This window comes from Panthera pardus, unplaced genomic scaffold (assembly GCF_024362965.1).
Source record: "Panthera pardus isolate Hobbes unplaced genomic scaffold, ASM2436296v1 HiC_scaffold_11, whole genome shotgun sequence".
NCBI classification, from domain to species: domain Eukaryota; kingdom Metazoa; phylum Chordata; class Mammalia; order Carnivora; family Felidae; genus Panthera; species Panthera pardus.
Genome location: NW_026526666.1, coordinates 58,478,843 through 58,500,437, shown reverse-complemented (window position 1 = coordinate 58,500,437; position 21,595 = coordinate 58,478,843). Strand labels below are relative to the sequence as shown.

Genomic DNA, 21,595 nt, shown 5'->3' with positions numbered 1-21,595 from the left:
TTTGTTGTAATTAACCGAAATAAGCAATTTTATTTTTTCTATGGTATTTTTATTTTCTATTTACATTACATTACCCTCTTTTGCTTTCCTTTTTGATTTAGTTTGGTTTCACAGACTTCTTAACTTCCTCTTTATTCCTTTTTAATTCCTTTTTATTTTGAGACTTCTGCTACGCTTTTTGATTCTGTTAGAAATTACCTTTTCATCCTGCACATTATTAAACTTATGTCCGGCCCAAACACACAGATATACACATATGCCTATTTTTCCTGTGTACGTCTTCTTCAATTTCTGACTTTGAGATTTTGCTAACAGTATTTTCACCTCCGGGCCATTAATAGATTTTTTTCCTTCTAATATCCCAGGAAGGTGTTTCAGGAAAGCTTAGTATTACAAATTCCTGTTTCATGGTTTATCGTCATCTTTGTAGACTTAAACGTGTGTGTATGTACCTATGTACGTGTGTGCACACATGTACACGTGCCTATGTGTGTAAGTGCACACACATGCATATGGAGAGAGAGAATGAACATCTCAGCGCTCACCACCACTGGTTTCCCTAATGTTGAGTCACTTGTTTTTTTGCTTAAGTTCACGCTCAAGTATTGCCTTCACAGCACGTATATGGGAAGTTTTCTTTTTTAATCCTTGCATGTTGAAAATGTTTTTCTTCTCCCCTGACAGCTGAATAATATTTTGTCTGGGCATAGGATTTTTGGATCATTTTTCCTCATAGTCTGTACACTGTTCCACTGTCTTCTACATTCCAGAGGTGTAGATGAGAATTCCTTAGCCGGTCTGAATCTCTTGCCTTTGTAAGTAATTTACTCTTTCTGTCTGGAAGCTGGTGTAATTTTCTGTTTATGCTTGAAACTCAAGTATTTCCTGGATTCACTTCCTGGACTTAATGAGCGTTTTAATCTGCGGGCTTAAATCTTAAATCTTGCTTCAGCTCAGTATAATAACAATAAAAAAAGATCTGGTAGTGTATTCATTTAATTATAGCATCTCTTTCATCTCTCTCTCTCTCTCTCTCTCTCTTTTTAAAGTTTTCCTTTTCTCCTTGGAAAAAAAAAATCCCGTGTGGAATTACACTAATGCTCATGTTATACTGCCGTGGATCTGCTCTCTTCTTTCTTCCCTCATTATTTCTCTTTTTGTGCCTTTGCTCTGGGTAGTTGGAGATGTTGTTCATTTGGTCTTCCCGGTCATTAATAGGCTTCTCAACGGTGCCAGCGATTTTCCCTTTAGTCCTTCTGCAGAAATTTAAAAAATTTTAAATTTAAAATCCGTGTGTCTTGTTCAGAAAGGCTTTCTCGCCGCCTTCTGCCCTCTGGCTACTTCCATTATTGATGTTGAGTTCCAGGCGTTGTACTGTGATCTCTTCAGAGACACCTGCCCTCCTATACATGTTCTCTGAGACCTACTCTCATATCACCTGGTCCCCTAAGTTAGTATGGTTTTTGTGCTGCCTGCTCACTGGTTGTTGTTCTTTTGACCTGGCTATAGGATTTTATAGTCTCGTCAGTAACAAATCTAAAAGCGAGGAAGCTCCAGCACTTTCTGCCCTGGTATTCTGGCTGGCAGAGAACAAACAGCCAGTGACCCTCTCTCCCCGGCGACAACACTCCTCCCTGGCTACTCATCTTTGAAACAACCCAGCCTGCTAGTGTAGCCCCAGCCTTTCTCCCCTGTCTGCGGTTCTGATCCTATAGATTACACCTTCCACCCCCCAGTAGGCTGGTAGGTCAGCTTGCCTGATGGGGAACAGCTATTCTGGGAGTTGCAAGTTGCTCAGGAATACCTCAGGGAATGGCAAAACCCTGGTGTCTTAAAAAAGGCCTCAAGGGGAGGGAAACCTTTTGTTCTGCTACTGGTACCTTGCCTTTACTCACTTTCTGTCTCTCCTGGAGAGTTCTGGAGAGCTGAAGGCCTCAGATCCACTCTACATTTTTCCAGTTCTGCTTTTGTTTGTTCGTTTATTTGTTTTTAATGTCTTAAAAAAATTTTTTTTAAGTTTACTTATTCAGAGAAAGAGAGGGGGGAGGGGTGGGAGGGGAGGGACAAAGAGAGAGGGAGAGAGAGAGAGAGAGAGGGAGAGAAAGAGAGAGAAATCTCAAGCAGGCTCCAACTGTAGCCCAATGCAGGGCTCAAACTCAGGAAAACTGTGAGATCATGACCTGAGCTGAGATCTAGAGTCACATGCTTAACCATCTGAGCTACCCAGGTATCCCACCCCCTGCTTTTACACATTCATATTACCTAGGAGTTGATTTAAAGAGATCCAAATGAAATGGACCCTAATAGTGTTTGAATAATCCTGAGGAGGGTGGGTGGAGTTGCCCAAGGCATCTGCAGCTGTGAACCTCTCTGCCTCCTGGGCTTAGTCATTTTTCCTCAAAGCAGGCTCTCTGGCCATTTATTCTAACGTGCTGTGAGGACCCAGACATCCCTCTCCTTGCCCTTACTGGGGGGAAAACCTGCTTGGGATAACATAATTGTGCTGTAAAGTGTTGAGTTGTTTAACTGTTGCTCTGTTACAAACCACAGCGAGTGCTCAGTAGTTGAGCACCGTAATCCATTTATTTGGCTCATGGTGTTGCTCGTTCAGACTGTGCTCTGCTGGGTGGTTCTTCTAGTGTTAACTGAACTCACTGCGTCAGGTCTTGACAGCCTGGGATGTGTGATGTAGGCCGAGTCTGGTGGTCATTGCCCTGCTGTACACATCTCTTCTCCTCCTTGCACCACTGTGCTAGCCCCATGTGATTTTCTCTAGGCTGTGCGAGAGACACAGGAGAGCAAGCAGAAACACATGATGCCTCTTGAAGCTTAGGCTTGAAACCAGAATGCTGTCCTCCTGACTTATTCTTTTGGCCAAATCCAGCCATGTGACAGAATCTGAAGTCTGCACTTAGGAAAGGAGGCCCTGTGGATAGGGTGGAGATAGGAGGGGGCGGGCAGTTACAAATCACATGGCAAGAGATGAACATATATAGAGGCTCGGACACTTTGGACCGTGACTCCAACCTGCCACCGCTGTTAAGAGCTAGAAGGCAATGTTACCAAGTTAGAATGCTGCCCCAGAAGAGGGAGCAATGAGTTTAGCTTGGAGCTAGTGGTGGGGGGTGCCATTGGAACTGGACTATAAGGAGGACTTGGAGTTGGCCAATAGTCAAGAATGAGTGGAAGGAACAATAAGCAATTAAGACAGAAGGAACATTGAGAGCAGAGGTATAAAATTCTGCAGATGGCTGGGGCATTTGGAGAGTGAAGTGCTATTCTGTGTGGCCAGATCATTAGACATCATCTGTCCACACCGTCTTCGGTTCCATAGCATTGAGCCATCAGAGCTTCCAAAAAGTTGGAATTCCAGGCTTTGTGCCAAGAGGATTTGATTTAGCCTGTTGTATGTTATTCGGAATGTGCTACGCAGGTGACTATCTTCTTGATACCTCAGATTTTGAGAATTGTCTTTTATAAGGTGGAGGATTTAGCATGTGTGTGTTACATTTCTGTGGACGCTAGCACTCCTTCAGTATATCTGTCCCACTTAGCTTCCTTAGCTCGAGGTGTTCTGCCCTCTCCACCATGTCTAGAAAAATCCTGAATGATAAATAACATGTATTCGCTTTCAAAAGACTTTTGGGTCTCACAAAAGGTCGCTTCCTGTATGGAGCCCTTCTTGCTTGATACTTTCTCCCCTTTTCTCCCACCAGGTTATATCAGATTCCCTTGCTAAAGGTTTTCGTTTTTTTCTCTCCCTCCTTTAGAAATTACTGTTAGTATGTGATTTAAGGTGTGATTTATTAATTTCTGTGTCCCCCAGTTTGGCTGTCAACTTTTATGCAGGCAGGGGACCAACTCTTTTGCCTACCACCGGTTCCCCAGGGCATCACATAGTGCCAGGAGCATAGTAACTGAGTACTAACTACTTCTTGAGTGGGTGAGTGCATGAGTGAATCAGTGTGAATGACTGAATGAGATGCACATAGACTATTGACTCTAAGAGATAGTTTTAGCCTTAAAACTGTGTGAGCTCCCCAAGTTTATCACTTACCTTTGCTGAGGCGGATAGACCATATTCGATTGTTGGTGTGGACATTCATTCAGTATGCATTTTGGCTGAGTGTGGACTACGTACTGGAGGTAGAGCTGGGCAAGGCTGGTTTGGCTCTGAAGGCTTAGTGGGGGAGACAGGGAAGTGAATGGGCAGAGACAGTTACCATGGTAAATGTTACAGGTATGTCCAGGTTGAAGCTTAGAGAAGAGGCTTTGGACTCAAGTTTGCCCTTCACTGGGGTTCATGAAAAGGGATGAGTCATGAACGCTAACTGGTAAATATGTAACAATGAAGAACATCCTAGGCAGAATGAATAAAGGTTTCAGTGCCCAGGGAAGTGAGGAATCAGGCCTGCTAAGAGAGACTTCAAATAATACCATTCTGGACAATGAAGAAAGCAGGGGTCGGAATGGCAAGACAGGAATCTGGAGGTTGGCACAGTCCTATTACTAAAGGTGGTTTAAGCCCAGCTAAGGGATTGGATTTTTCCTGAAGGCACTGAGGAGCAGTTGAAGAGTTTTAATCAGGGATTCATATAATCAGATTTAATTTTGTAAGGTTTGCTGTGGGCACACCATGAAGCATGGGTTGGAAGGCAATAGCAGTGTTGGGAAGGTACATAGGAAGCAGTTAATTACACAGCACTTTAAGGGTGATAATAGAAGGTATGTTTCACGTTCCAGGAGTTCAGAGGAGCACCTCTACCCAGAACTGGGGACTCAGTTGTCAGGATGAAGAAGCTGGGAAGAGTTTCCAAACAAGTAGGAATAGGGCAAAGACCTAGAAATGTGCACAAATATGTTTTTCACCCCTCACCCCCCCTTCAGAGAATTGCAAATGATTTGTTATTGCTGAAATGTACAATACTAAGGCTGAATGTATGAGAAATGAAGCTGGAGAGGAAAGTACCTTCCAGCATTCAGGTCTTCCTTCTATTAAATATTGCTTTAGACTGAAGCAACCATATGTATGCCGGTCACTTTTTGAATTTTTTTACTTTTTTATTATAGAGAGTTTTGAACATGCACAAAGCAGAGTAGAACACCCATTTACCCATCACTGAGCCCCACAGCCACCAACCCATGGCCAGGTACAAATGGAGACTTTGAATCTGAACAGGGGTGTGTAATTACTTAGTTTGACTTATTCTACTTCGTTAACATTGCGTCAGATATCTGGGGAGGTATTTGGCAAAATATAAAGGAAGCCTCACTCATACTATTGGTTCTGCCTCTGTCCCATTTTCTTAGGTCTCTCTGCTCCCTGGTGTGCAAATGGACATACTCGGCAGAGAAAGGCTGGGATGACAGTTTCTGGAAGCTGATTGGCTTGGAAGATTTTGTTGCGGATAATTACAGCAAAATAGGTAAAATCAAAACAAAATGAAAACATCTGGAAAGTGATTATGTGTATGCGTGTGTGTATGAGGATATTGGTTTTTTATTTGTTTTTGTATGAATTGAAATGCAGAAACTCAGCCCTGTTTTCCTAAGAGGGATGAATCCATTACTGTGGGTCGACCACGACTAGTGGGCCTTTGTGTTGGGACTCATAGGACCTGAGTAGAGATATAGGCTGTGGAAGTCAGTCCTGAAATACAGAATTGTAGACATCGGGCTAGATTGAGGAAGACATTTGCAGGGAGTTGCTGGGAATAGCATAATCGAGGAAGTACATATAGATTGTTTCCCATGAGTACTAGGAAGATGTTTTATGAATTAGGTTCAAGGAACCACACAAGGCCATGAACAGAAAAAAATAGTTGAAGACATCAAAATTAGAAGAAACAGGAACAAGACAAACTAGGACATGAGCCATTGGTCCATAAGGCCATAGAATCCCAGACTTCCAGTTTTATGTGGCAATGAGAAGGCATTAAAACCATGAGTGACTAGTAGGGGTTTACTTGGGGGAAGAATTTAGATGCTAAGTACAAATCACAGTAGCTCACATTTGAAAGTTTAAAATTTGCACGGTCATCTCAGAGAGAGCTGTTTATTTCCTTTCGTTACTACTTAACAGTTCTAGTTGAATGTTTAGGCTAAGATGTTGTAACAACACAAGGGAAAAAAGTACAGTGGGTTAAACAAGATGGAAGGTCATTCCCTTTGTAATAGAATAGAGGTAAGTAACTGTCAGGCCAGCTCGGCCATTGTCACAACATTACCTCCAACTTTGGGTCCAAGGTAGTTACTCCAGTTCTCATCAGTTCCCAGCCGGTGAGTGGGACAAATGAAAAGGACTGAGAAATCCATCCATGTGAGCCATGTCATTTCTGATCGCATCCCACTGACCAGCCCTTGTTCATAAGACCCAGGTAGGCTTTAGGTGTGGTTGGGAAGTGTGGTCATTGGCCAGGCAGCCATGTGTCCATGTGCATGACCAGCTAAAACTTGAGAGTTGTGTTATTGAATATTGGCAAAAAACTGGTGTCAGCTACACATTCTGACTGCCCTTAATAACTGAGTCACACAATAGGTTTTTCCACTTTCACCTTTCTCTGGTGTGGAGTCCTCATGACCCATCTATTAAAGTTCAAGGATAGGGGCGCCTGGGTGTCTCAGTCGGTTAAGCATGAGGTTAATGCTTAGGTCAGGTCATGATCTCACGGTTCGTGGGTTCGAGCCCTGCGTCGGGCTCTGTGCTGACAGCTCAGAGCCTGGAGCCTGCTTTGAATTCTGTGTCCCCCTCTGTTTCTGCCCCTCCCCTGCTCATGCTCATTCTCTATCAAAAAATAAATGTAAAAAAAAAAAAATTTAAAGTTCAAGGATAGAAACACGAGAGACTCAGGTAGCCCCTGCACTACCATGTGGTAGGCAACATACCTTGGTTGTCTGTGGTCTGTTCAACTACAAATTGCTAAGTCTGGGGAAAAAGAACAGTCATAGTAGTATGCACAAAGAGCCATTCTGGAATTGCTGTGGCTCAGTTGAAACCATCTCTGGATCTGAGCTGGTGGAGAAGGGGAAGAGGTCAGGACCAGGGATGAGAGGAATACAGCAAAGCAGCTTTCTTCTTCATCAGCTACATTCTGAGTCCTTTGGTAGGTGACTTATATACATTATCTCATTTGGCCCTCACAGACCTAGTAGTGTAGCTAGCTGTTCCCATTTTATGGGTGGGGAGACTGAGATTCAATTCCTTGTCCGCTCTTCAGTTGTCAAGTCAGTATTAGAACTAGGGTCTCTAATTCCACACATTCCTACCAAAGCAGACTGCCTATGGGATACATGAGATGGAGGCAACTGGTGTGGGTATATGGTGGCCTTCAGAAGGATTGGGCAGCAGTCCCAATATTGAGCACCCAAAGGCAACATTAAGTAGACTAGAACAAGTGTGCCTACCTGGACGGGAGTAGGGTGTGATGGGGTCTCAGTGGAGTATAATTTAATAGGGTGTAAAAAAGAGTTAGTATTTTAAGTATTAATATGACTAATACGATGGTTGGCTTTAAAATTCTGGGTGGTCGGGCCATTTGGAGGCAGCAGCTTGGACAGTGACGGGGACCAGGGTCGGTCTTTTATGGTGGGGGCTGAGTGAGCTGGCTAGAGGGTGGCATGTTGGGGCTCCTGCCAAGCAGTTGGGGGTTTTAGACAGTGCTTCCTTTTCCCAAGGAGAATGGGCAGCCTCACAGAAGCTGATGCTCAGCTGAAAGCTTCTAGAGGGCAGGGACCACTGTGCCTTACCCTTAAGTGTCTTGGCACAGGCGTTACTGATAAATGGATGCTGATGGAATGTGTGAGACACAGGCAAGGCTGTTAGAACCGAGACAGGTGGCAAGAGTTAAGAGAAAATGGCGGCAAAGAGCTGTCGCGGGTCCTAGACCACTAAAGCTACTATAACAACACCGTAGGCTGAGCGACTTATAGCAATGGAAAGGAACTTCTACCCTTCTGGAGACTGGGAAGTCCAAAGTCAAAGTGCCAACAAGGTAAGTTTAATGCTGAGGCCTCTTTTCTTGGCTTGTTGGCAGCTGCCTCTCACATTTGTTCACATGACCTCTTCTTTCTACATATGCAGAGAAAGAGTGTGCACAAGAGAATGCTCACTGGTGTTTCTTTTTCTAAGGACACAAATCCTGTTGGGTCAGGGTCCCACCCTTTGACCTCATTTTACCTTCATTACGTCCCACCCACCATATCACCAGGTATAGACACCTTAGGGATTAGGGCTTCACCATGGGAACTTGGGGACACAAATTCAGCCCATAGCACCAGGGTATTAGTGTACTGGTCATTAGAGTTAAAGCAGGGCCATCAGGTCCTGAGTTCCCAATCTTTTGTTCTAGAGGCACCCCATGAGCTTGCTGCCTTGAAGAACCTTTAGGACTGAGTGCTAGGGGAGGGTGTTTTGTCGTCTAATTGAGGGGTACAGGCAAGATGGGTCTAAAACACTGAACTGGGAGCTAGGGCAGTTCTAGTTCTGTCACTGATGGTTTCAACTTAGATAAGTCTAGTAATGTTTCCATATCTCTACAGTCTTACCTGTGAAGACAGAGTAAATGGTAGCAATTAACACTAATAGCTTCCTGCTTCCCAGACATGATACTGTTGTATTACAACCCTTATCCTGTTAAATTTTTACAACTGTGTAACAGAGCTGTTTTATTGTATTTTCTTCAGCTGAAGCAACTGAGGGTCAGAAAAGGGAACAGTGTTTAAATGATGGCTGTATAAGTTGCAAGCAGTAGAAGCGGAATTCAGACCCACGTTTGAATGATTCCAAATTCTGCTCCAGCCGTTTTGCTATCTTGACTTCCCATTAATATTCAGTGGGTGCCTATGAATAGTAAGCAGCAGATCAGTACCAACCCTGCTTCCCCTTCTGTATTTCAAGCACATGTCTATGTGCTTTCTCATACCTTGTGGCATGTAATTCTCACAGTCAGTGACAAAAATAGTGTTTCCCTGTTTGCAGGCGAGAATTTGATAAATAATCTCATTTAACCACATGTAGAAGCAATAAATGATAAGTCAGGATCAAAGACCTTCCAATGGGAGGCCCTAGAAGGAGGTGATATCATATTGGAACACAAATTTCAACTTCTTTTACTCATGCTCCCCACTATCCCTCAAATTTGGTTGTTCCTTCTGAGTGTTCCCATGGTATATTGGCCATATCTTATTATAATACACGTTGGTTACCTGTGTGTGTCTTGATTCCATGCTAGACTGTGAGCTCCTTAATGTCAGGATTTTCACTAATTTACCTTTGTGTCCTCAGTGCTGGCACAGGGCATGGCACAGTTTAGTAGCTCAGTTACTATTTGATTAATAAGTGGATAAATTTTACTATCTGATTAGTAAGTGGATAAATTTTACTATTTGATTAGTAAGTAGATAAATTGAGATGGCTGGTCCTGGTAGGTTGGCACTTCTTGCTTTTAAAAGCTATAATGATAGGCGCCTGGGTGGCTCAGTCAGTTAAGCATCCAACTTCAGCTCAGATCATGATCTCACAGTTCATGAGTTGGAGGCCCTCGTTGGGCTCTGTGCTGACAGCTCAGAGCCTAGAACCTGCTTTGGATTCTGTGTCTCCTTCTCTTTATGTCTCTCTCTCTCTCTCTCTCTCTCTCTCTCTCTCTCTCAAAAATAAAAGCTATATGGGGCGCCTGGGTGGCGCAGTCGGTTAAGCGTCCGACTTCAGCCAGGTCACGATCTCGCGGTCCGTGAGTTCGAGCCCCGCGTCAGGCTCTGGGCTGATGGCTCGGAGCCTGGAGCCTGTTTCCGATTCTGTGTCTCCCTCTCTCTCTGACCCTCCCCCGTTCATGCTCTGCCTCTCTCTGTCCCAAAAATAAATAAAAAACGTTGAAAAAAATTAAAAAATAAAAGCTATAATGATTTTTACTGATTTTTGTAGTATCTTTGGCAACTTGGGTCTAACTTCAACTATGTTTTTTTGTTTTTTAATGTTTTGGTGTTCCCCCAACCCTGACACAAAACCCGTGTTTAATTGGTATATTCAGTTTGCTAATAGAGCAATACCTACAGGAAATATTCGTTAATAATCCATAATGTTAATCTAGCAGAAAATTTCCAGAGTAACTTTATTGGATTTAGCCTGTTAAGTTAATGGATTTTTAATGGATGTCCTAAGGAGACGTATCATTAATCAGAATATTGCCATACGTGAATTAAAACTTACCCATTCATCAAAATTAATTATGTGATGTTTCCTTTGATTTTCATTTCTGGTGACTTGAACTTGTAGTTTCGGTGAACCAAAAGTGGAAGATAGTAAAGAGGTTGTTAACTCTCAGTTTTGACTTTGAAAGATTGCTCTGGAAGATACCTCCAGACATTCTTCAGTAATTCTTGTAACAATGAGAAATTAATCTGGGAAGCCTCCTTATGAAGTGTTAAACAATTCCAGTGGACTCATTGCCCGTCAAGATGTGGGCAATAAAGTGCAAAACCTTTCAGCAGATTTGAGTAGAGCTTTGTGGATTTGAGCATTAATTCAATTACCATAATTCGCTCCATGCGGAGCTTTTAGCCAAGTCTTTACCAGCCTTCCTGGGCTCATGCAGTAAATAAGTGCTTTCCCCGAAAACCGAACACCTCAGCAGCTGATGGTCTTACGGAGGGATATTTTTGAAATGAATTATTGATGAAGTGTAAGTTAAGGATCAAATGCAGTATTTATACGGTGCATCTGAAGGACAGGGGAAGAAATTTACAATGTTGTAAGTAACTTACATGCAAATTTCCAAAGCTAAAATATTACTACCTAATGCCTTCTTTCAAGGAAATATTTGGAAGATTTGATTTGGGAACATGATACAAAGTATGGGGGAAAAATCCTTTTGTGAATCAAAAGACTACAGTAGACATTTCTTTCTTTTTTTAAAAATTTTTTAAAATGTTTTTTATTTATTTTTGAGACAGAGAGAGACAGAGCATGAGCAGGGGAGGGGCAGAGAGAGAGAGGGAGACACAGAATCCGAAGCAGGCTCCAGGCTCCGAGCTGTCAGCACAGAGCCTGACGTGGGGCTCAAACTCATGAACTGTGAGATCATGACCTGTGCTGAAGTTGGACGCTTAACCGACTGAGCCACCCAGGCGCCCCATAGGCTTTTTCTTTATAATTGAAACTATAGTAATGAAATGAACGTTGAGAATTGATGGGAAACACCCAAATCCAGTGTTTTGGAGGCATCATCTACCCATAGTCCAACAAAAGTCTGTTCCAGTAAATGTTGACCTTCAGTTCCATGAGAATCGCTCCCTAGATCACCCATCTGATCCTAAATATCTATCAAGGAAGAGATCGGTGAGGAGCAAAGACGCTTAGGAAGACACACAGCATCCCATCTGCTGTCATCCATTTTCCAGGATCTCTTTCAGCACTTCCCAGTTGCCTTTTTACTTCCTGGGTAGAGTGCTTAGCTGTGTTGCTGGGGCAGGCCACTTTGTGGAAACTCATGTGCGCAACATGGCTTAATGATAGAGTGATGATTTGCATTGCAGAGAGAGCTTTGTTATGTAAGAGGGTTCAGTGTTAGCTTCCAGATCATTCATTATTTGGGGTCAGGAAACCCAGGCAAAAAAGAGACGTAAAGCTCAAGTACAAGGAGTTACTAACTGTTAAGTGAGAGGCAAAATTGAAGATACAGCATATGTGAAGGAAAACACTTCCTTAAGGGGAGGAGTGCTGTATTTTTAAACTTCATTTCTCTCCCTCTGGGAGACACACAGGACACTGGCTACTCTCTGGCACGTGGTAGATACTGATGAAGTACTTGTTGAGTGAGTGAATGTATGTTTGAATGGAGGATTTGATAAACAATTCCTTTTTTGGCCTCAGTTGTCCGAAATACGTAATGTACTCCCCATAAAATTGTTTTGAATTATTTGATATCACTAGGCGACAGTGATTTCTTTTCGTAATTTCAGTGTTCACAGTCCTTTCTTCACGAATCGATTTAACACTTAGGAAGGGACTCTTGGAAAGACACACCCGAACCAGAATGATAGCGGCAGTTCAACCTCATTCCTGTAACAAAATCTCTCTGAGACTTTTCCATGATGAGAAACATTTCTAACTCCTTCAGAGCAAACAAAACAAAAACAAACAAAATCTTATTTTAAGAAGATTATGAATATCACTTTTCCAAAGAGTAAAATAAACCCGCAGTTAACTAAAGCTACATTGTAGGTATTTTTGTCATGTAGGCTTCACGTTGTAGGTAAAGAATCCTGGCTAATCACAAGTATGTGTTGAGGACATAGCTGGGCCAGGATTCACTACTGTTCTGTCCTAAAGTCTAAACAATTGATGGGGCACCTGGGTTGCTCAGTCAGTTGAGCGTGTGACTTCAGCTCAGGTCATGATTTCACAGTTCATGGGTTCGAGCCCTGCGTCAGGCTCTGTGCTGACAGCTGGAAGCATGGAGCCTGGAGCCTGCTTTGGATTCTGTGTCTCTCTCTCTCTGCCCCTCCCTCACTGGCCTGGGTACAGGTGGTTCAAGAAGAGCGACACATGCCAGGCCTGTGCTGACTCCATTTCAAGGCAGTGACTGTACTTCCTTTTTAACATGGCCCCGGGGAGGTTGTTCCCCACCCCCCCAAGTCTCCTGGATGAGCTAAGCTATCCTCCTTCTCATGGATGGAATAAGTAAGAGTATACAAGCATGAATGATTGTTCACATTAATGCTTACGCCATCCTGAGGGAGAGAAGAGGAAATCCCTTTGTAGAAACATACATAAGGGGTTTATATTAGTAATATGCATCGTGGCCAGTGTTGGGAGCCTGAATGCAGGGATCTCTTATCATCCATAGTTGTGGGTATTATAAAATCCTTTTAAAGCTATTAATACCCAGTGATCAGGGACTTGGCCAACATGGTGGAGAAGTAGGGGGATCTGTACGTCCTGCGTCTCCCAAACAAAGAAGGGCTAAAGCCAAAGGACTTTAATACCCAGTGGTCTGAGTTCTCCCAATAGAACTAGACATGTTTGCAAGGATTTGTCCGTTCATTTCTTAGAATGTGAGACTTTTCACATAGAGTTTTGCTGAACTGCTGTTCCATCTTGGTATCATGAGATGTTAGTGCTTTTTTTAGTAATATATTTTGGAAAGTCTGTAGACATCTTTGGCCACAGGTAATCCCAGCATTTTCTAGGCTCTGTGGGGTCTTATACAATACTATCTCCCATGTCTTGGGGGAGACCTTCCCTATGGGTGTTTTCGACTGGGCTTTGCCTTTGCCCATCACCCTGAGCCTTTAGTCTTATCCCACTTTCTCTTACTACCCTTTTCACTCCTGTCCAGGTGATAAAACAGGGTGTTTTCAGTACCTGAGACAAGTTCATATCCTCTGAGTATTGTACTATCTTATTTTATCCTTTAAAATCAAATTTCTGCCTGATGGAGGATGACCTAGAAGTCTTCTTGTTAGTTAGTGATCCTTCCAATCATGCATCCATCCAAACAGCCACACTACTGAGTGTCTCCTATGTGCCAGGTGCTAGGTTAAGTACGAAAGAAAAGTATATTCACCATGATCCATGCCCTTGGGCATCTCGTGTCTATTGAGCAGAGAGGGGAGGTAAATAAAACAATAATCTCAGTGTTGTTCTTGTTTTTCAGTAAGTCTAGACATACTCAAAGTACTATGGGGCAGCAGAGAAGGAATTCACAATTTGAGGTGTTATCAAGGAATACTTTGACACCTCATAAGGAATTCTTATGAGATGGCATTTGAGGTATCTAAAAAATATGAGTAGTAGTTTTTTAAGCAAAGCAGGTAAATGATTTTCAAGGCAGAAGAAACAGCCCAGGTGAAGATATGGAGGCACAGAAGACTGTAGGTGTCCATGAATTGTTGGACGTGGCTGGAGCATAGTGGATCTGGGGTAGGAAAGGAGAGGGGACTGGGTTTAATTTCTAATTGGGTTTCTATCCTTCCTTAGAGAGGGGGCCCCTGGTAAGAGACCCAATGTCACAAGATTGGCTCCCTTCCTCTCAAGAGATGGTTCCAATTATTACTTCTACCAGTGCTGTAAATAACACGGTGGGCAGTTTTAGAAGTTTTGTAGCTCCTCTGAAAATGGTTGTGCATGCACACATGAGCACCCCAATCTGTTTCTTTCCTCTAATCGCTATACAGTACCCACTGCCTACCTCTATACCATAAAGGTTTGTTACGGAGCTGAAAGGAGGTATCAGACGTCATAGTTCAGTGTGGCTTACAAAGCCTGTAGACCTGTTAGTTATCATTTTTTAAATATATTTTGGCACCATTAGGGCAACAGTCTTTACTGTCTCAACACTCTGTTCCCTGCCTGTTGAGCCTGAAAAAAGTAGTTGTGCTCCCCCAACCCACCACTGCCGCTCTTAGATTCCCAGAAGTACCATTTCAGTTGCTGGCCCTTCCAGGAATAGCCCTGCAGAGCCTGGAGGGCAAGGGAGCAGTGATGACCACATCATGCTGTAACGTAATGGCTTTTAGAAGTCTCACTGTGTCTAAGGTTTCATGGAACAGCTATTCCTTTCACTGTGGCATCTGGAAGATAATTGGAAGCCTCCCCCAAAAGTGAGGTCGGCTTCCAACTTCTCTTACTACTGCTGGGCAGTTCAGAGAATAGCCGAGCTGAAAGAGATCATAGAGATTTTGCTCTCGCCCTTTTTTGTTGATGAAAGATTCAGTGAGGTAGGGTGAACTTCCTTGGTCTTGGAGCACTTTAGTGACAGAGCTGAAACTGGAAACCAGGTCTCCTGAGCCTCCCCCAGTCCTGTGGTTGTTCCACTACTCCATGCCACCTTTCCTTGTCATTTAACCAATCTGGTTACTGTCATTTGAAAGGGACTAAGCACTAGAAGGTCACTGAGGGACAGGCTTACATACGTGAATGCACCGAATCCATTGTCCAGTCTTCAGCCTTGCAAATGCAGGAATTGGACTTTGTCCAAGCAACAAGGGATAGTTGGATCTAGGAATATTAGCTGTTGCCTATTTTAAGGGCTAAGAGTTTGGTCACCAGTATCAGGCCCGAGTTCAGTTTTGCCTCCATTATTTGCAAGCCATGTAGGCTCTGCCATATTGTTGGGTGAGCTACTTGATTTTCCTGAGCTTTAACTGGTATATTAGGAGGACTGAAAGAAATAATGCAGGTAAAGATCCTAGCACACAGTTAAGTCTTCAAAAAAAAAAATGCCACTTCTTACTGTCTTCATAACTGTTCAGTCTCTTGAACTCAGATTCTCACGTAGGTGATAGATCATGTCTGCCAAAGCCAGTACCCCATGACTGATCCCATGTAATTACTGCCAACTTCTTCTGACTTTGGGGAATGCTTTTCTTAGTTCTACCCTCAGGTTCACACAGCTTTTCTTCCAAGCAGCATGTAATAAAATAATCAGACTTCTGCTTCAAAGTCATCATCACATTGAAGTCTTACCTCCTTGAGAGGTTATCTTAACCAGAATTATAGGATTTCCTAAATTCTTCAGTCCCATAACTGGTGATCTTTAGCTTTTTCTTATGAACAGAAGGGCACATATCCATAGGCAAAGAAAAAATACAGGATACATAGGTGATAATTAGCTAAGAAACTCAGTGACTAATGTTCCTATAGTGCTTTATGACTTCAAAAGAGTGTTTCTTTTCATGCATAGTCACACTTACTTTCCCACTGGAGCAAAATAGTTTTTACTCCAGATTTACACTTGGAGAAACTAGAAGTTAGAAGTTTTTGAGTCAGAAAGACCTATAATCAAATCCCAGAATCACCACTCATTGACTATATGACCTTGGGCAAGTCACTCAGCTTCTATGAACCTTGATTGTATCTATTAAACAGGTGTAGGAATACCTACCTTCCATGGGCTTCGTAATGGAGTGGTGATGTATGTAAACTGACTCCTGGTAAGACCCCAGTAAACAGTAGCTAACTTAGCTGACATGAGAAAATTCAATGCTATGTAAAATATCATAGTGATAAAGGAAGCTAATATTGGGCTCCCCTAATACCAAATTCTGTGGGCAACCAAGAAGGACTTTGGATAACTATATTCACATGAAGAAAGACAAGATTGGGTTAATGGTTTACAAAGATCAGATCATATTTATGATTGGATAAAAAGAGAGAGGAAAAACTCTTATATTCCTTCTTTGTTCTCACTCATTAACTTAATGCTTGGCATCATGCTCCCTGCTGGAGAATAATGATGAACCAAAACCAACATGGATCCTGCCTTCCTGGAGTTTTTAATGTAGTAAAGAATGCATAAGCCAATCAATCACAAAATTGGCACTGAGGTAAATGCTACAGGGAATGGTAAAGGGGGCATTAAGAGTGTATAATAATGGGATATGGCCTTGTCAGGGAATCTAGGGCATGTTTGAGGAATTGATATTTAGACGAGGTTGATATGCACGGACTCTGTTAAGAGGTTTGGGAACATTGTTGCTGTTAAGGAACACCATTTGCAATGACTGTGGCAGGAGGGAGCATGGTGAAGGAAGACCATTGTGGCCAGAGCTGAGTACATTGAAAGCGAATGGGATGCAAATTCCCTGAAATCATTATCTCATAGAGCTAGCTTCATCAGACTGAGTGTGGTTGAGAGAAAGCTAAGGGAGTATTTTGACTGTCCCAGTCAGCTTTGTATATTCATGTTCAGCTGGGCACCTACAAGTAGGAAAGTAAGTTGCAGATGTGATCTTGGAGGCCCTGAGAGCAAGGTTGAATTGCTGCTCAGGTGAGGTGCTGCTCCTAGTTTTCCAAAAATTTGATCCCTAAAAACCATTGACCTATGTGCTTCCTGCTAATGATAGATCTTGGTTTTGATGATTTTGCATATGATTGTAAAGGGGATGTCATTAGGAAATAGCACAGGTTCACTATGAATGAATTCTGCTGACCTAACCTTAGATGTTGCCTGTTCTGAAACTTCCTTTCTCAGTAACAGTCTCCTTCTTTAGATTGTTGGGCATAGTCTAAGCTCCAGTAACACCTAGTGCTTACATCTTGTCTCTCTTCTCTTGTATCCTCCACTGGACTCTTCTTATTGTCTTCTCTGCCCAGCATCACCACTAAGTAAATGCTGGATAGATTGGTGGATGGGAGAGATTGAGATCCAACACAGAACTCTTGATTTGCCCACACAGCCCAACCACCCAACATGCTCCTCCTGTGGTGTCCTCTGTCTCCGTATAAGGTACAACAGTTCTCTCGTTCGGTGAGGACCCAAACCTCGAAGTCATTCTCCACGCTTCTGTTTCTCTTACCCCTTGTATTCAATTTGTCAATAAATTCTTTTTGCTTGGGTTCAAAATGAACCCTAAATTAGATCATTCCTACCCCTCTTCACTGTTACCATCCTAGTTCAAAGTATTTTCATCTTTTGCAGGATTAGTGTACCAGACTCTTAATTGGTTTCCTTGATTATGTTCTTTCCTCTGATAATCCATTGCTACAGCATCTGGAATATTATTTTAATAATGTAAATCAGATCATGCTATTCTTATTCCCAAATTCTTCTAGTGGCTTTCCATTACACTTAGAAAAAGAATCTAAATTCGTTGACATGTTCTACAAAGTCCTACACAGTAGCTCACTCCTTCTCCCCCCTTTCTTTTATTGCTTGCCATGCCCCCACTTATTTACCATCCACCATCAATGATATTCTTTCTGTTCTTCAGACATTTCTAGCATACGTAGCCTTTGCCTTAATTCAGCCCTCTGTCTGGTTTGCTCTTTTTCAAAATATTGGCATGGTTATCCTTTTCTCTTTGTTCATATCTCAGCTTAAATGTCATTAGAGAAGAGCCTTCCCTTACCTTCTGAGCTACCACTCTGTTCACTGCTCTAGCAGTATTCTATTTCTCTCTTGTATTTTCCTTTTAGTACTTGTCACTGTCTCATTACCTTATTCTTGTATGTATTTTTTTCTTGACAAAATAACTGCTCATTGAATATTATTGAAAAAATAAATGGGTTAATTAGAATTTTGAGAACACTACTGATCAATAAAATGGCAGAGAAGGAATATATCTTGTTTGCTATACATTTTTGAAGAATTTCTAAGAGTTTTCTCGTAGTTAAAATAAGGGAATTTGGAATGAATTATATGTTCAGAATATATTCCCAAATGACTGAGAAACTATCTCAAAGACCATTGATAAAGTACTTAATCTCAATTCATTGTGAGTCCCTGGTGGTATGACACGCAGCATTGCATTTTAACTTGCCCTTGTTAATATTTTCAATCAGCAAGTTAGATAACACATAGAGGACTTGCTGAGTAAATATGTAAGTGATATAAAACAGGGAACCCTAACTAATACATTAAATAACATAATCCAAATTTCTTTTTAAACAACAGATTGGAAGGGTAAGCTAAAATTAACAAGGTGAATTTTTATCAGGGATAAATTCAGAGTTACGTCTTTTCATTAAAAAATACAAGGAAGGAATGGGCAAAAGATCTGAATAGACATTATAAAATAGAAAATAAAATTAAACAACGGTGTGTCTTTTCTAAAGAAGACATAGGGATGGCCAAAAAGTACGTGAAAACATATTCAACATCACTCATCACCGGGGAAATGCAAATCAAAGCCACTGTGACATACCACTTCATGCCTGTCAGAGCGGCTAGTGTCACAAAGATAGGGAATAACAAGTGTGGGCAAGGATGTGAAGAAAAAGGAATCCTCGTGCACTGTTGGTGTGAGTGTAAATTGGTGCAGCTACTCTGAAAAGCCTGTACAGAGTTTCCTCAAAAAGTAGAAATGATCCCCCCAATTCCACTTGTGGGCATTATTATATGCCCCCCTGTCATGTTTACTGCAGCATTATTTATAATAACCAAGACATGGAAGCAACCTAAGTGTTCATCGGTGGATGAAGGGATAAAGAAGATGTGCTGTGTGTGTGTGTGTATATGTGTGTGCATACACACAATGGAATATAATTCAGCTACAAAGAAGAATGAAATGTTGCCATGTGTGACAACATGGGTGGATCTTGGGGGCATTACGCTCAGGGAGATGAATCAGAAAAAGACAAATACCATATGGTCTCACTCTTAAGTGAGATCTTAAGAAGGAAAAAAGCAGCTCAAAGATATACAGAGCAGATGGTGGTTGCAAGGCAGGGTGGCAGGTGGGTGAAATGGGTAAATGTGGTCAAAAGGTAAAATTTCCAGTTAGAACAGTAATTCCTAGGGATGTATGTATGGCCTGGTGAGTATAGTTAATAATACTATTTGAAATAATATATTTCATATATTTAAATATATCAATAATAAATATATATTTATAATATATTTGAAAAGTGCTGAGAGAATTGATCTTAAAAGTCCTCATTGTAAGAAAAATTGTAGTAAGGTGACAAATGTTAACTAGACGTAATGTCATTATTTCACAATGGATACAAATTTCAAATCATTATGTTGTACACTTGATACTAATATAATGTTATATGTCAGTTATACCTCAAGAAAAAAAAAACAGCTTCTCAATGACGTACGCGTGATCTCACTAGTAACCTAGATTTCATAGAGAATGCTTGATGGCTAAGGAGCGATGAGCCAAATATTTGTTGAGTACTTCTTATGTCACTCTTATATGCTTTATAACTATTAACTTATTTAATCCTTTTAGCCAGTCTAGGTAGGTACTGTTGTACTTTACTGATGAGGAAACTGAGGCACAGAGAGTTTAAATGAGTTGCAGGTCACACAATAAGGAATAGAGCCAGGTGGGTCATCTCTAGAGCCTGCATATCTGACCACAAGGCCGCAGAGCCTCCTGGGGCAGGGCCGTGTTAACATAGCTGCAGTGTTCAGGTCAGCATCCTCAAGAGCCTCAGTTCTGGTCAAGATTACATCTAAAGTCCTGTGTCGAATTCCAGGCCTCACATTTATGAAGACCACTGACCACCTCCCCCGCCCCCCTCAAAAAAAAAAAAAAATAGTGCATCTACAGGAGAATGACCCAGATAAAGAAGATAATTTAGATCCAGTGAATGTGGGAAATAGTTGGACAGTCTGGGGTTGTCTAACATAAAATCGCCTGCCACAAATCCGAAACGTTAATAAACGATGGAGCTAGATTCTAATCCAGATCTTTGACTGGATTGCTGACTGAAGGAGATCACAAAAGGTGCAAGCCCATCTCAGAGGCTCCTCCTCCCCTTTCTCTGAGTGTAGGGAAAAGAGGCCTGTAGATACGACTCACAGAGGATCAGAATGATCTTGGCTTTTCTGAAATCCCAGGAGGAGAATCAGTGGACAATATGACTCTTGCAAAGCCGCGTGTGTTTCATTCACATTAAAATTCACAGGTCAGTTTTGGATTTTTCCCTTCTTTTGAAAGTTATTAACCTGAGACTTGCATCTAGACCCCACTTGGACCTCTGACCTTGTGCCATTATTGTCAACCATTTAGAGGTCATCTAGTTCAGGGTTCTTGGAAAGCAGCCGTTTCCAGTGGCCGCTCTTCGCTGTTGTATGTGGCCTGTCAGAGCTGCTGCCTCTTCTACCCAGCTTCTCTTGGTCATGCAGCTAGCCAGTAGGTGTTGACCTTGGTTTCCAGGGTGGCCCTTAGCCCTGACTTCCTAGCTCCTCTGCAATGCCCTTCATCCCACTTCTGTGGATTTTGATTGTGCGATACTCACGACCTTTTCAGTTTCCCGGCATAGGCTAACCTTTCTGAGAATACACATCAGAAGGCCGCTGTGGTCAGGTTGGCAGGTCACTGGTTGACTAATGGCCTCTCCAAGGTTTGCTGGCAGATACTGCATTGTTGTGAACCCTATTGATCCCAAAAGTTCGCCTGCTGCACAGACAGCCTCTGCGGGCATGAGGAGGTGGTGAGTCATGGCCCTACCACCCCTGCCACCCATCTGTTCTCACGGCAAGGAGAACAAAGATGATCTCTTTGTGGTATCGTAAAACCTAGAAAGACATTAAAAATTCCGTTAAATTTTCATACCCTTTTAGCTGCCGAAATGTACAATCTATTAGGAGGGGAAAAAAGCCTCGTGCAATTTTTTTTCCCCATCGCCCTTACTTCAGAGGCTACTTAAGGGACCAGGTAATGATTTTACGATGTTTATTAATACTTCATGTTCTGCTTCCCTCCCCCCCCCCCCCATTCTTTTCTACCAAGGACCGTGCATTTGTCTTTAAATTGAAAGTACAGAAGCTGCCAGGGGATCTTTCAGATACAGAGTTTTTTGCGATGTCATAGGTTGCCCTATTATGGATCTTGTATGTAGAGATCTTTGAGCTTCTGGGTGAGGGATATTCTTGAAATGCACTTTGGGGTAATAGAAAGAAAACAGGTTTTAGAGCCATACTAGATAAGAGTTTGAATCCTGATGCTGCCATTTATTCGCTGTGTAACTAGTATCACGCAAGTCACTTAACCTCTGAGGGTCTAAGTTCACCTACCTGCCACACTGAGAGAAATATCTGAGTAACACCTGGCAATTAAGATGACCTCACACACACACACCTCCTAATGTAGGCCGCCTGGGAAAAATCTTGTCTGACCCCAGTCCTCATACTATTTTCAGTTT

The 21,595-nt window shown here is 42.2% G+C and overlaps 1 protein-coding gene across 13 annotated transcripts in view; it reads left to right on the top strand.

Moving 5' to 3' along the window:
* The window catches only part of FGGY (FGGY carbohydrate kinase domain containing), a 416,420-nt gene that overhangs the window by 147,280 nt on the left and 247,545 nt on the right, over positions 1 to 21,595 (top strand). For all 13 annotated transcript variants that reach the window (XM_053894721.1, XM_053894712.1, XM_053894705.1 and 10 more), the window contains one exon: positions 5,311 to 5,426. In XM_053894721.1, the coding sequence (XP_053750696.1) occupies positions 5,311 to 5,426 (116 nt within the window). The remainder of the gene's footprint in view (positions 1 to 5,310; positions 5,427 to 21,595) is intronic.